Source organism: Nothobranchius furzeri, chromosome 17 (genome assembly GCF_043380555.1).
Source record: "Nothobranchius furzeri strain GRZ-AD chromosome 17, NfurGRZ-RIMD1, whole genome shotgun sequence".
Taxonomy (NCBI): domain Eukaryota; kingdom Metazoa; phylum Chordata; class Actinopteri; order Cyprinodontiformes; family Nothobranchiidae; genus Nothobranchius; species Nothobranchius furzeri.
This window is the reverse complement of record NC_091757.1, coordinates 46871095-46886822: the sequence shown is the minus strand read 5'-3', so window position 1 is coordinate 46886822 and position 15728 is coordinate 46871095. Positions and strand designations below refer to the sequence as shown.

The following is a 15728-nucleotide window of genomic DNA, read 5'->3' as shown; positions in this document are numbered from 1 at the left end:
TGTGAATGTGTGTGTGAATGGATGAATGATACACTGTAGTGTAAAGCACTTTGGAGTCCTTACTCTGAGAGGCGCGGGTCATTTATCACTTATCAACGAGACAGCCCGCCATACCCTGTCAAAGAAGACAAATACATCCTTTTTCTAAATAAATGTAAGTACCTCCATCTGCTCTTGGCTCAAAAAAAAGCCAGAGTCTAAATTGTCCAAAGCTGAAGCCAAAGCCATTTCAAACGAGCAGTCACCATCTTTGTTTTTTCAGTAGCATCCCGCCTACTGAGTGCTGTGATTGGACCACTACGCAGCCGTGGCCATCGTGGTTTGCAGTAACATCCTGCCTAACTGGCTGATAGAGTGCTTTAATTGCCCCTCAAAACCAACAGAGTGCTGTGATTGGACCACTACAGATGTCATGCAGTCAGCCAAAACATCATGGAAGAACATAAAGCACGAAAATCGTTTTTTTAAATTAACGCGCTGTGATTGGTCAGTCACAGTACTGTCAGGGCTTGTGGAAGTTCCAGTGGAGCATGCCTAGACCGACATGCAAAGCACAATTATTTTGCTTCAGCACACGATGGTCTAGATTCTCGGCTATCTTCAGCTGAGCTGAAACAACTGACGAGATGGATGCAATTATAGAGTTGCTGCCATTTGACTAAACCAGTCCATTGACTGGGTGTTGACTGATTTATAAGAAGAATGGAAACAGCAGCAGAGACTTGAAAGTTGAGAAGTTAAAATTCTTTGTCACAGTGTGGATAAATATTTGATTTGTCACGTTCAGAGTGGAAGATTTAAACATTTCTTACATTAAAAAAAAATTTAAGAAACACTCAGTGTGTCCATCTTTGGTCCCTTTCAAGTTTGACTTCAACATTATATTCAGAATATACAAATGAATTAAAATTTGTTGCAAAATTGAATTTATTTCAATTATTTCGCTTAGACTGAGAGACCATCTAAAGGCCCAGGAACCCTTTGCAGGTGTTTTGGATTCATAAGCTGATAGCTGATAGAGTGACACCGAGTCTAGAATATTGAACCATTTCACATTATTCTAATTATCTAAGATTTTGAATTTGGGATTTTCATAAGCTGTAAGCTATAAGCATCACAATTATAACAAATAAACAACTGAAATATATGGCTTTGCATGTAATGAAATTACTGAAATAAATGCACTTTTTCATAAAATTCTGACTTTCACCTGTACACACCCACTATTTGGATGGGATGACAACAACTTGCTGAAATTGAGCATTAGAATGATGAAGAAAAGAGGTTTAGGTGAGTTTAAAGGATGACAAGGTGGTTGGTCCCAGCTGGTCTGTTTCAGAAACTGCTGGCCTTCTGGGATTTTCACCCACAACCATCTCTAGGGTTTACAGAAAATGCTCCAAAAAAGGAGAAAATACTAAGTGGGCAGAAGTTATGTTGACAAAAATGCCTCCTAGGTGTCAGGTTAGAGGGGGATGGGCAGGTTGGTTCTAGATGATAGAAATTCAACAGTAGCTGAAATAACAACTATGGTCTGCAGAATGCCATCTCTGAATAACTCTCCCTATGCACCATTGGTCAAAAAAATCTCAAATGGGTTACTTGAACATGACAATGAGTTCAATGGAAACACAGACAGAAGTGAGGCTGCTGAGCACAGGCACCACTAGTCCCTCCGTAGCCCTCATGGATGTAATTCTGTGATGCTGTCATGTGGACCAGAACCTCCAAGGAACGTTTACAGCACCTTGTTGAATCAATGACATGAAGAACTGAAGCAGTTCTGAAGGTGAAAGGTGGTCCAACCTCATACCTAATAAAGTGGCCGGTGAGTATATCCAACTATGGGAAAAAAAAAAAATAAAAATCAGCCTGCCTGGAAACTTGAGAGGCAGAATTTAATTGGAAAATATAGACAACAGAACGCTTTAGCCATGTTGTGAAATTTGTCAAAAATGTGTGGGAAGGGACAAAAATAAAAAGTATCAACAGTCGTGCACAAACCAAAACCGGGACAAAAAAAAAACAAAACAACAATTATACATTTCCAGGAAAATGTTCTAAAAACAAAATACTAGAGCAGATAGAGGATGGAAGCCAATTTGCTTCTGTCCTGATATAATTACAAACTTCATCTCATTACATCTGTAAGTGTTTATTTAACAAAATTAAGATTTTAAATTACATATATTTTTCTACATTTTGAGAAAGCAATTCAAATAAACACCCAAATCAGTTTTAATCTATTTAAATCAGGAAAAAAAAAGGCCAAACACACTTTAAAATAATAAAATGCCACATGATACTAATTGTTGCAATGACTTTACTGGAGTTATTTCACACAGTGTGATACGTGTAATAAACTTACATGATTGCTGCTGTTGCACAGCCTGACGGCGCCTTAAATCTGTGCTGCAAATGGCACTCCGGGGGATTGGTTGCGTTCAAGCTTTGATTTGTTTTTCATGTCAAAGTGACATTCAGACACTTAATTATCGACCCAAAATGAAGCACACTACATCTTAACTTTGTCAAATTCAACAATTTCTATGAAACTGTCAGCCTTACACAAGAATCTAAAACCACATTCTATAAGTGTTCACAATAAGACACAAAATAAGCAACTAGAAAAATAGAAAGAGCTGTGTTTAATGTCACGGGCCTTTGGATTGGTTGAGAATGACCAGAAGCTTTTATTTGTAAACCTAAAAACATGCACAAAAAGTTCAGAGAGTTGGGAAAAAATGGGAAACATCTGGTCAAAGTATACGTACTATCTATATTGGGTTAAGAATTAACAGAGGTGAGGACGTTCAAAAACACACATACACACACGCGCACACACACACACACACACACACACACACACACACACACACACACACGCGCACACACACAGCAATGATCTGAGGCTGTTTGTATGCAAACAGCTGTGATAAGCTCTCAACTACAGCAGACCTGTCAGTTTTCTAACTAAACAAACAATTCATATCAAAAGGAAATAAATTATTTTTACTCATAAATATACACACAAACACACACACACACACACACACACACACACATAAAACCCTTCAGCTCCGTTGGTAATCAGGACCATGCCCATGACCTTGTCAGACCTTTGGCCCACAAACTAGATGAAGTGGGCAGCATTCAATCATCTGAAAATAACAGAGTACTCACAATGTACCACATACTGCTCCACTTGGCGTCGTTGTAGAATATGTTATTTTGGGCCACGCTGCTGTGGGCGGGGCTTATCTGGGAAAGGGGCAGGGCTGCTTTGTAATCCCTCTTGATCCTCCTCTTTACCACCTGCTGTTCTATCCACTCCACCTGCAACAAGCACACACACAGACATGAGTTAGCAAAAAAAAAAAAACTAGATGACTTCAAAATAGAAAATGTTTTTGTTTAAAAACTGCTGACGTTTTAAAAATCTAACCTTTGCTTTGAGGGACAAAAACACATAAAAGACAAAGTACTGTCTCACATGCACAAAGACAAACAAAACATTCACGACGTTGTTTCGTCTGAACTGTGTCTCCCAGTTTAACTCGCGTATATGTACTGTGTGTACTAAAGTCGTAAATGTCTCCAAGGTAACATCAATCTCTCCAACGTTATGGGCTTGCTTCAAGGCACAAGGCATTCCTTGGCAGGAATCTCAACTCTGCTTCAGACCGAATTTTCCGATTTCAAAATCAGCATTGTTGGATGTGAAGAAAACAGCTGGGCCCGTTTGCTTGGCCCTGCTAAACTCTTTAACAACCCTCTTTGTGTTTAGTCTAGCAGATTTCATCCGTCTAAAGTCTCCATCAAAAGTTTACAAGCACAGATGAAGATATCACAGAAACTGAAATATAGGCAGCCAGCGCATGAGGAGAAGAAACAGACGGAGCTGTAAAACCTGACATGTTACAATCCTAATTAGCTCCTAAACACATGCTATAGTTTATGTAAATTATATTACTTTATAGTTACAATAGATAGTTCAGTATTCTGTACTAAATGGATCTCAGCTGAAAAACTGTCAATGAGAGTAAGAAGCTATATAATAAACCTGATATATAACCTGAATAATTCATTAATCTACTAAATGTTTGTTTTTGGCTTACACATTTAGTGATGCCCTTTTAATTGGAAACGTTTCATTTTTTTGTTTTTTTTTTTGTAAAATTTGAACCCATTTCAACATTAAAAAAATAGGTTATTTTTTTATTTTGAGATATTCTTGTAAAAAATCCTCATAAAATATGATTTATATTCTGACAGTTAAATGGTTACACTGTGCAATAGACCACATGATGTGCAATTACTTGTGCAATATTATAAAGATCTTGCATAAATACAGTTGATACATTTTTATGGCCCCTTTTCACATTTTCATTGTTTAAATAATTTTACTATAGTTTTTTTTTTCCTTGTTGAAACAGATTTTAAACAGACAGAACAAAAACAGTTTTTTTTTGTCGAGTTTGTTGGGGAAACTGAATTTCCCAGAGGAACCTTCTCAAGTTCTATCTGGCCCTTCTCTTGAGTTTTGTTGCATTTTCACAACTGAATTATTCACGGATCTGTTTCATGTGACTTAACGCTCAAATAGGGATAAGAAACTAGAACCGGATTCTAAATCTAAGTGGAAATTAATATTTGAAAAGATAGAATTTAAGAAAAACTTCATAAAATCACTCAAATAAATCCCCCCAAAAGCCAGGCATCTATAACGATAAATGCATGATGTCGAGACTTTTGAAGAGAACGTTATTTTAGGAATTTGATCACTTATACTGTTGGATTTAATAAAGCACATCCTAAAAACACTCTATTCATCCATCCATTTTCATCCGCCTATCCAAGGTCAGGACACAAGGGCAGCAGCCTAAGCAGGAAAGCCCAGACATTCCTCTCCCCAGCCACTTGGGCCAGCTCCTCTGGGGGAATCCTAAAGCTTTCCCTGGCCTGTGCCTGGAAAACTTCACCAGGGAGGCATCCTAACCAGATGCCCAAGCCGCCTAAACTGATCCATCTCGTCTTCTTCCGCCTATCCAGGTCCGGGTCGCGGGGGCAGCATCCCAACTAGGGAGTTCAAGACCGTCTTCTCCCCTCACCTCCACCGGTAGGACCCCAAGACATTCCTGGACCAGTTCGGAGATGAACTTTCTCGACCAGGGGGCCTCCTTACTTCTGGTAAATCTTTAGATTTGATGATGAGAGGGAGCTTTTATAAAACAACTCTCAAGATGAGTGCCTCACCAGAAGTTACAGGATGCACACACAGGCAAAAAATCAACACTCACGACAGATAATCGATAAAATAATTTTTGCTCTGCAAAGTGTTTTTGCTTTGTTGCTCGACTTCTGAGATATTGAGCATGTCCTTCTGTAAAGGAAGTCTTTTTCCATGTCAATACAGAAAACAGAAAAGTGGTAGAAAGGAAAGAGAACAGCTGACATGTTGACTGCAGAGCGATTATCTGGTCTCGGGCACTGAAACAATCTTGCGGGATCTCTGGAGAACCGGCGCACAAGGCAACAAGACAAGACGAGATGAGAGAAGGCGAGGCGATAAAGAGCTGAAGAAAACGAGTCTCAGGAGAGTCAATAAACGAAGAGTGAGCTTGAAGAGAAGGCAAGTGAAAACAAATGGCAAGAAAGAGAAAGAGACAGAAAGTGAGGGGAGGATAATTGATTTTATAAATAACGTTGATTTCTTAACTATTTTCTCTTTTATCTACTGTGTAAAGAGAAGAAAAGCTGTAAGCATTGATGAAGCAGTTAAATAACTGATGTAATGCTGCATGATGATTAAAAAAAAAACACATGACCAGTAAGAAACAAGAGTGAAATTCTGGTTTATTGAACCCAATTTTTATTTGACATTTTTCAGAATCCTCAGCTTCAAAGTGACCAATTATGTATGTCATCATCACAATCTGCACTTGTTAGTTTTGCAGTCTCCCTCTGTCATTAATATTTGATGAATGGAGCATCTTTCACAAAAACAAAGACTTTGCACAATTTGTGTTCTGTACAGTTCAAAGAACTTCAAGGCTTTTGTTCCAGTGGCTAAACGTAAGAGGTAACAAAGTTTCAGGCTTCTGTGTGAATCAACTCCGAGGATCTTTTGATCAGCAGTAAGTCAGCCACACAGCATGATGACCTCCTTACACGCTTAAAAGAAATCAGTCATCTTTCTTACTTGCTAAATGCTGACTTGTGCTTCTGGTAAAACTTAAATTAGAACGCAGACAACGGTTTAAAGCCAGGGTCTCTCTGGGCTGACTGCTGGCAACAATTTAACGGAACTGTCGGAGATTCTTTTTCTGGAACTTTTGTTTTTGCTTGAAATTATCTTCACATACCGATGGCAAACAATAAATTAAATGTTTTGTCAAAAAACAGAAATTTTACTTGCTAGCTGAGCTGCCTAGTGTCACGGAGGGACAAGCTGAGCTAAGTCTCAACTGTCGTTTGCACCAAAATTAGTGTGTGTGTGTGTGTGTGTGTGTGTGTGTGTGTGCGTGCGTGTGTGTGTGTAGTGGTGGGGTAATCGAAAGCAGGCAGAAAGATGGGTTTGGTTTGTGTTCTGTAAGTTTTGTTAGGTGTGCTTTTGTGATTTCTAAGTCTAGAATAAACAAAGAAAGCTAAAAACTGCTCCGTTTTCAACCATAAAAACAACACTTGGTTTATATGCTAGCATACTAAATTAAGCGGGTGGGGGGGGGGGGGCAACGAAGCAAGTGGTGGGAGGGTCGGTTCTGAGTTGGTTCTGGATATTCTGACCTTAGCAGCTCTGCAGAGTGGTGTCTCTGCTTGTGCAAGCCGGTGTTTTACCATTTTCTGCAACCATCAGATTCTGTGAATCTAGTGGGGAGCTTAAACAATTTTTCTAAATGTTTTTTTCAGAAATGTAGCTTGCTTGAACACCTTTTTCTAAGAACCTTTTTCTGCACCTTTAAAATGCAGAAAATTGTGAGAAAAATATACCAAACAATGGTTGTTGGAATTACATTGAATCAATACTTTTAGGACACTTTTTATACCAATACGGCCGCATCACACGTGGCATAAGATGTCATTTCAAACTACAATACTTGTGATTGTTGTGCAAATTTATTCAGAAGAAAAGTTATTTTTTCTGACCATGACATTTCATTTTTCATGAATTTCAAAATCCTCGTGTGACAAAACGTGGTCATCACACTGAGAAACTTTTTTGTCTTGGTGGTGTGTCAGAAATAACTGGGAACACTGGGAGAGAACACATTTTGTGTTTCTTAAAACAATGTGTACAGACCTTTATTCACAAAGCATCTAAATTATGTCTCAATATTTTCACAATTTTAACTCATTTTTGCAGCAATTTGGTTGCAAAGCCCTACCAAGGTTATTTCACGTTTCCAAATTCTGGAAACAGCGAGACTGGTTCTGGACCAACTGCAAGTTTTTTGCGATTCACGCAAAGGGCACCTTTTTAAGACGACTCTAAGACTCTCGTGAATGTTGTTCACAAACAATCAGACCCTGGCTTAATATTACAAACAAAACAAATACAACTTTATTTGTACATTTTGGTCCATGCAAACACATAATACAGATTAAAAATCAGTGCGTAACTGTAAATTTTTATGGTAACCCAACACATTCTCACTCCCAGCTCGTCAAAAACAAACGCTTGGTCAGCCACCCTCCACGTCAGACCCCTGACGCCAAAAGCTCCCTTTTTCATCACTTATGTGTGAAAAGGGGTTTTTCCCTTTTGTAGCTGCAGATCCCAATGCAGCGTAAAACTAACGTGATGGGATGTCCGCTGATGCGGCACCGAACCAGCTCATTTAACCGCATCTAAACCTTAACATTTTGCTATTTATAACCTCACCCTCATCTTAACCATAACCCTCTTGCTACCTAAAACGTTTCTCTCACTGTGATCAAGCGTTTGTTTCCCATGCATTCTGACTGTGAATTTTCCTATTTGCCGCCCAAGGGGAACGTTAGAACATACCATCTGGTGAGGGGGAGGTTACAAGTACCCTCTACTTTTAACCTCCACCGTGGTAGTTGAAACCTCCCCCTCGCGTTGCCTCGGTCCAAACCCGACCAATGACGAGGCGGCTCCCGCCGTTCACTTCATAGAGCCGGCTTTTAGAGCGACCGACACATCACTAACGTGTTCGCTAGCAAGATGGTTAGGGTTAGGATAGGGGTGAGGGGAAGGTTAAATAAGAGGATAAGGTTAGGGTGAGGTACAATGAGCTTGTTTGGTGCCCTGGCTGAGGACATCCCATCACGTCAGTTTTACGCTGCATTGGGATCTACAGTCAGAAAAGGGAAAAAAACCTTTTCGCACATAAGTAACAAAAAAGGGCACTTTTGGCGTCAGGGGTCTGAGGCGGAGGGTGGCTGACCAAGCATTTGTTTTTGACGCACAGGGAGTGAGAATGTGTTGGGTAACCAGGATGGAAATTCTAGAGTTTGGAACTTTACATCTATAAAGTCGTGTATTGAGACACATACTGCTAATATGAAAGAGTTAATCAATGATATAGACTGGTTTTACAAAGTTACACCTCTGGAAGCACAATAAACATGCAGGAGATGTTGCATCAACCATTGTGAACCCATACAGCAAACCCATGTATGTCTTTCACTTCACAATAAATCCTTTAGGAATACTTGTAATTTGTATTTTTATCACCTAGTAGCTACTGTGCACTGATGATGTGTTTTATTCACTGTTTCTGTGAAAGTTCCCTGGACAGCTCCAAAGCATGACAATCAATTCAATTCACTTAACTCTAATTTGATGGCGTAGCAGATTAGCACCTGTACCTCTTCACCAGCCTTCCTTTTCTGCCCTTTCTTCCAATCCGATTCCCTCTGTTATCTCCACACTTTTACCTTTCTCATCTGTCCTCAAATACCACTCTCTCAGTGTCTCTCCATTCATTTTTCTTATCCACAGATGCTCATTTATCCCTCGATGGTCTGCCTTTCTCTCCCATTCCCCACTCCAACCCAGTTCATCCCTCCCCCTCTCTCATCTGCTCCGTGCGTAAGGGTTTGCAGGTGGCTATTGCTGGCTGGGTCAGTAACCAGGGGAAACTGGGGAAGAGTTCACTTCAATAGAACAAATGGGAACAAATTGATCCACTTTCACTGCTGTTTGTGTGATGATATTTGAGCTGCAGGCAAAAAAATGTAAGCTGGGAGTTTGAAATTAAGGGCAGAGCACGCTCAGAAAGCTTCCGCCTAAGAGAGGAAGCCAGTTTCTGCACTCTCTTTAGGCACATTTCAGAAACTCGACACACTCACACAACTCTTTCAAGATTGCAGTGGAGCTGACCAGAAACTTCTAGACTTTTTCTTAATTTGTCTGATAAAACAATTTCATACAAAGGTGAGCAGTCATTGGTATGAATGTTATGACTTGATCAAAACTTGTTTTGGCTGTTTTTCTAATCAAATTCCTTGAATGCTGCATTTGTGCTTTCTTCATGGGAAAAAAGGCTCGAAAAGAAGCAGAACAAAGAAACTCAACCTTAAGGGAAAATATTCAAAGTAATTCAACTTTTTAATCATTACAAACAAGATCACAGGATACCAGAAACTTAACGCAAATAATACAAATCAATAAAGGTGGTTTTTTTTTATTATTTTAGTGTCCCCCTGACGTGGATTTAGTCCCAAACAACACCTATATCATTGTTTTTCCAGGTAACTAAGTTTATATTCAAAAGTCTTTCTAGGTGAAACTAAATGAAAGGAAGCCGCTAATCTTGGACAGAGGAATTAATAACCTCAGCACAGAAATTGTAAAAAATAACAAACAGAAACAATTATTTTTTAGAGTAAACTTGAAATTCCTGGAAATAGATTTCAGCCAAGAATTAGTATTAATTTCATGAAAACAATGCAACAGAAATTAGAAAATAAATTCACAATAAATAGATCTTCTCATTTAAATGAAAACGTTAAATGAGTGTAGAAAAGTGTATTCCCTTCTGTGCGTCATAAACAAATTTAACTCTGTTTTAACGTAGGAATCGCTCTCTCTCTCTCTCTCTCTCCTCCACCAGCAACAACAAATTAAATTAAAAAAACGTTGCACCTTCTCACAGTTTGGGGAAAAAACACTAATTGTTTCTCAGTACTAAAGTCAGTCATGTGTTACAGTTGCACTGTAACTCTGGGCATTACTTAATAGCAACGTTCTTCTGGTGAAAGAAATTTTATGAGTTTAGAAGAACAGAAGAACAAATATGTGAAATACAACTGTTACTTGAGTTGCTTAAAAGGGTGTTTGGTTGTGCTATGTTAACATTTTTCTACACTCTCACTCACACACATAAACGAGCAGACTTGGCTGAGAAGCGTCTGACAGGATGAAGGAGATATTTAGTAGTATGCAGAGCGACATGAGTCACAGTAGAAGGCATTTCACTCTCAATAAGAAGGTATTACCTAAGGTACTCTATGTTGTCTCCATACAAAATCAGCCCTTTCAGGACGTCAGAGGATCGCGTCAGCTTCAACATCACTGATAAAAACCGAAAGAGAGAGCGGTTGTGAGATGGACAAAGCGGCAATGATAAAACACTCCAAGAGAGAGAACATAGCAGCCAAAATGCAGCATTATGGGGTATTTCCACCACGGTATTTTGTTGTTGGGAGATTAGAACTGATTGTTTTTCTTCTTTCCATTCTGCTTCACCAGCAACTCTTCCAACTTTACAAATTCTGGTTGTTTGGCAATGTCTGCAAATATCTTTTCCTACCGAGTCAGCATGAGTTAACCACAAGTCCCGCCCAGCAACAGTACCAGGTCATTGGAGTACAAACTTAAAGGGACTATAAGGAAGTTTGACAGTCAAAACGTATAGAAAAAATAAATTTCTTCTTCATACATTCTCCTGCAATGCCCTGGCATTTTTACTGAGATTGCCTGTTTTTCTGTAAAATCACAGAAAAAGAGATGCTCGGGTCGAGCAGGCTGCTTCATGCGCGTTCACGCTCAGGCATAGCCCGTAGCATTTGCTATCAGTAGCTTTAGCAGCAGAGAGAGAGGCAGTGCCAACTCAGCGACTTTGTCGCTGTTCCTAACGCCTAGTGATGAACCTAGCTACATTTCTGAGGACCCTTAGCTACTTTCTGTAGAACTTTCTTCTAGATATTTCCGGCAAATTAGCAACAAAATAGCCATTTTCGCTCCGAACCGTTTGTTGGATTGACGTTGTTTAAGGATATAAATGTTACAGATAGATTGAACATCATTGGTGCTTTAGCTCATCTAGTAAGGTATCTGACTCTCATGCAGGAGACCTGGGTTTGACTGCAGTTGTGGACATATTTAGTCATTTAGAGTTTCTTTTTTAATGATATTTTTTTACTGTAATAAGATGCCCAAATTTTTATTTGAGACTCGCCGAACGGCATTGAATTCACGGATAAAAAGATGAGGGTTCAACTTTCATTTTGGAGCTATTTTTCAAGCAAGGGAAGGGAATGATCTGAGTATGCAGGAGGACTGACCCATCTTAAACCTTTGTCAGCTGTGCTGAAGAGAAAGGTACAGAACTAAATTATTTAATTAGCTGCGTGTTCTCCTGTCCTCCAGGCCACACACACACACACACACACACACACTGTCTCAGCTGTTATTTTCATTAAGGAGTGTGCACGTACAGCGTGCACACCTCATGCACGAGCTTACTTTTGAAGTTGCAGTTATGCGTTAGGCCTGAGAGGCGATCGTGAGCATAAAAACTTCAAACTTCCTTACAGCCCCTTTAAGGTCTGGTAATGTTGGTCCCTGAAATGCCCCGCAAAGCAGTCCTGTAGGGCCAGCCCTGTGGATCATGTCATGAAGTTTCGGTAAAATGACCCAGAAGTTCCGAAAGTGGAAACAGGTTTTTTTGCGTGGTGCTCGATGGCACTCCAGGCAAGGGGACGGGGTGATGATCCATTTTTGGATGCACAGAATTGCAGACCATTTATGGAGGGCACATAAAAGAGTCATGACTAGTCAAGCTCTGGACTGGTTTAGATCGTATCTCCACAACAGGACATTCTGCGTTAAACTGGTTGATGTTTTTTCATCTTGGGAGGGGCTCCGCTGGGGGGTCCCACAGGGATCGATCCTTGGTCCTCTTTTGTTTGCCATTTATCTGCTTCCTCTGGGGTCAGTCTTTCGTAAACATGGCCTATCATTTTATCTCTATGCTGACGATTGCCAGATTTACTCTCCAATGTGTCAGGAGAAAGGTCACTTTATCCAGTCCTTTGTGTCCTGTGTTAACGAGGTGAAGTCTTGGCTAATGGCCAACGTTCTACATCTGAATGAGGGAAAGACAGAGCTCATTGTTTTTCACCCCAGCAGCAGGAATATGGATCGTTATGTTGATCTTGGCCCTCTTTCTCCCTACTCAAAACCATTTGTTACCAGTTTGGGGGTGAAACTTGATGCTGGACTTAAATTTGATGCTCACATCAATTCTGTGATCTGGTCCAGTTTCTTTCACCTGAGACGCCTTGCAAAAATCAAGCATATGCTGTCAAGAGCCCACCTGGAGTGGGTACTGCATGCCTTTGTTATTTCTAGGCTTGACTACTGCAACTCTCTATATGCAGGGTTGTGTCAGTCATCACTGCGTCGCCTACAGGTTGTGCAGAACAGCACAGCCAGGTTCCTGACTGGGACCAGGAAACGGGACCACATCAGTCCGGTTCTGGCCTCCCTGCACTGGCTTCCGGTTTGCTATCGCTCACAATTCAAAATCCTTGTCTTTGTTTATCATTTCTTCCAGGGTGGTGGTCCCCCCCTATCTGGCCACTCTCCTGAACAGGCATTCCCCATCACGCGCTCTGCGCTCCTCTGACCAAGGCCTGCTCGTTGTCCCTCGTTCTAGGTGTCGTACTCGCGGGGACCGGGCTTTCTCAGTCCTAGCACCGTCACTCTGGAACCAGTTGCCACCCTCAGTTAGGCTGTCCCCATCTCTGCCAGTCTTTAAAGCCCCATTCCCATCTGTACCGGGTCGGCCCAGGCCGGGTAGCCCCAGTCGGCCCCAGCCTGGTCCGGTTGCTTCCACACATCCTTGCTTAGGTATGCAAGGAATGCAGACACTTTCAGCTTCTGGGTAATCAGCATGATAATGAATGATAATGAATTGAGCATGCCTTAAGCCCATGTGGGCTGATTCTACCCACGAATCAGAGGCTTGCTCTAATGGAAGGTGTGAATTTGCTGTCAGCAGTGGGTGTGTTGGCCCTGGTTGGCCTGAAGCAGGCCCCCTCGAGAAGAGGGCTGAGAATGAGCCTTGGTTGGCCCGGGAAAATTCCAGGCCACCCAGATATGTAAACAACCTACGCTGCCCGGCCCGACCCGGTACAGATGGGAATGGGGCTTAAGAGTCGCCTAAAAACACACCTCCTCCGCTTGGCGTTTCCTGAACTTGTTTGATTTTGGCCCTCTTTTATGTTGAATTAATTTTCATTGGTTCACTCAATCCATTGTTTTACACATTTGTCCTGTACCAGAATGTTGTAATTTGTAATTTGTAATTTGAATTGCTTTTATTTTTGATTTATTCAATATATTTACCTTCTACTGTACCATGTTCAGCGCCTTGGGCTTCCTAACAGAGTTGCGGAAGGCGCTTTATAAATACAGCTTTGATTGATTGATTGATTGATTGACTGATTGATTGATTGACTAAAGTAAAATTGCACTACATAGTGGACATTTTAAAAGGACACGGAGAAGGCTGAGAGACCAGTGTTGTGTCAAAAAGTGTTTCTCCTCCACGGGAGCGAGCAGCTTGTGTACATTTCCTGCTGGGTGCAACATTCTCTCTCCTTTCTGCTGCGTGACTTAAAAACATAATAATACTCAAATACACACATTAGTCTGACCAAGATTGTTGCAATGAGTTCCCTGTGTTTAACTTTTAGAGTGGTTTCCAAGAACTTAGCATTTTCTTCATGATAGTCAGTTAGAAGTGTTTATTGGTTTAAACTTTCATAACCTTCTGAATTGTGATCGAGTCATGAGGAGAGTAAAGGTTCCCACTTTTACTCCAGACTGTGGTTATTCTCCCACAGTACAAAAAAAAAGAATGGTTGGTGTGCTGAGATTTTTAAATTGACCTCAAGTTTGAGCACAAAGGGTTGTTTGTGCAGCCTTATCAGGTCTAGAAGACCTTGAACTTTGACAAGCAAGATGTAATGGACCTCCACAGGGCATTTCCAATAAGACAAACACTGAAAATACAATGCTTATAACCAGTGCTGCTGCCAGCACAGGAGCAAATAGATTTACTTGTTGGGGAAGACTAGCAGTGAAATGCCCCTGAGAGGCAGATGACATGGAAGATAAGTTGCTGTCATAAACCATCAGCTTATGTCATGGTGTAACAAGTGACTGCATTATTAGAAGTCATTCTTCACAGTAAATTGCATGTAACACAAACACACACATTACATATATATATATATATATATATATATAATTTTTTTTTTACCCGCACTGGCAGTTGAAGCAGACAAAATGATTGATCTGGGTGCCAAAACACACCAGAGCAATTTTACTTTACAGCAAGTAGGATGTGAGATATTCCTCCTGTTGTGCAGTAGCCTTTATTATGTGTGTGGCATGTTAGACTGCAGTCGCTTAAGCACCAGAGTGGACAGGCAGGGAGAAAACAGAGACATACAACACAAACAGGAAAAGAGAGGAAGGGGGGAATGGATGACAACAGTACACAACAAATAGATAATAGACAACAAATACACATGTAGGACAAAACAGTGGGGTAATCATAGGAAAGAAATCTACAAGAATAAGTCATTTGGAATTGTAGGATGTCCAAGGAAGATCTTTCTCGGCTCTGATTGGTTGGAAGGGCTCTACTATGATTGATTATTTGATTTTGCAGCAAACCGGCATCTTCCCTTGCTAAGTGCATACTGTTCTCCTGCCAGTGCTACCAACAGAAAGCTGATTTGGAGAGTTTTATAAAGAAACTGAACTTAGTGCTATAATAATCCGAGGCAAGATAGACAGGACCTTCCTTGGACATACTACGATTCCAAATCACGTGTCCCGTCATGGTTGAAAAATAGTTCCAAAATGAAAGTTTAACTGATTTCTTTTTTGGCCGCGAATTCAAGATCTTTGGGCGCGTCTCATCTGGACGTTTAAAAATAAAATGTGGGCATCTTATTACTGTAAAAAATATCATGGAAAAAAAAACTCCAAACAACAATCTGATAACCCAGCCTAGATTCAAACCCGGGTCCTCCGCGTGCAAGTCAGGTGTCCCCGTGGAGTATTTTTTAAATATAGTATTTATTAATTTGTTTCATATTCTACCTTTAAATAAAAACTTGTATTGTCGATATTTGTAGTAGTATGTACTTCTGTCCATGCGTCAATATTTTATAGAATATGTTCGTGTGTGTGTGTGTGTGTCTGAGCTGTGTTTGGGTGAATTGCTTTGTGTTTGTGGGTGTATGTATGCGGATTTGTCACCAAGAGTGTTGTTTTCTTTTTGATGTTGTTTATGTTGTGTATGCATGTACCGTATTTAATACTGGTATGCACTATGTGCCAGTGATGTATCACAATTCTTTTGCATGTTGATGCAATGACAAATTTTTAATACACTATACAGCTGCAGTTCTTCTAACATCTGATCTTTATTAATACCCGACCCATGGGCCTTTAC

At 40.4% G+C, this 15728-nt stretch overlaps 1 protein-coding gene across 4 annotated transcripts in view; it reads right to left on the bottom strand.

Moving 5' to 3' along the window:
* pcsk5b (proprotein convertase subtilisin/kexin type 5b) overlaps positions 1 to 15728 on the bottom strand; it is a 97610-nt gene that overhangs the window by 72075 nt on the left and 9807 nt on the right. For all 4 annotated transcript variants that reach the window (XM_015972702.3, XM_054731488.2, XM_015972704.3 and 1 more), the window contains exon 3: positions 3184 to 3336. In XM_015972702.3, coding sequence (XP_015828188.3) covers positions 3184 to 3336 — 153 coding nt within the window. The remainder of the gene's footprint in view (positions 1 to 3183; positions 3337 to 15728) is intronic.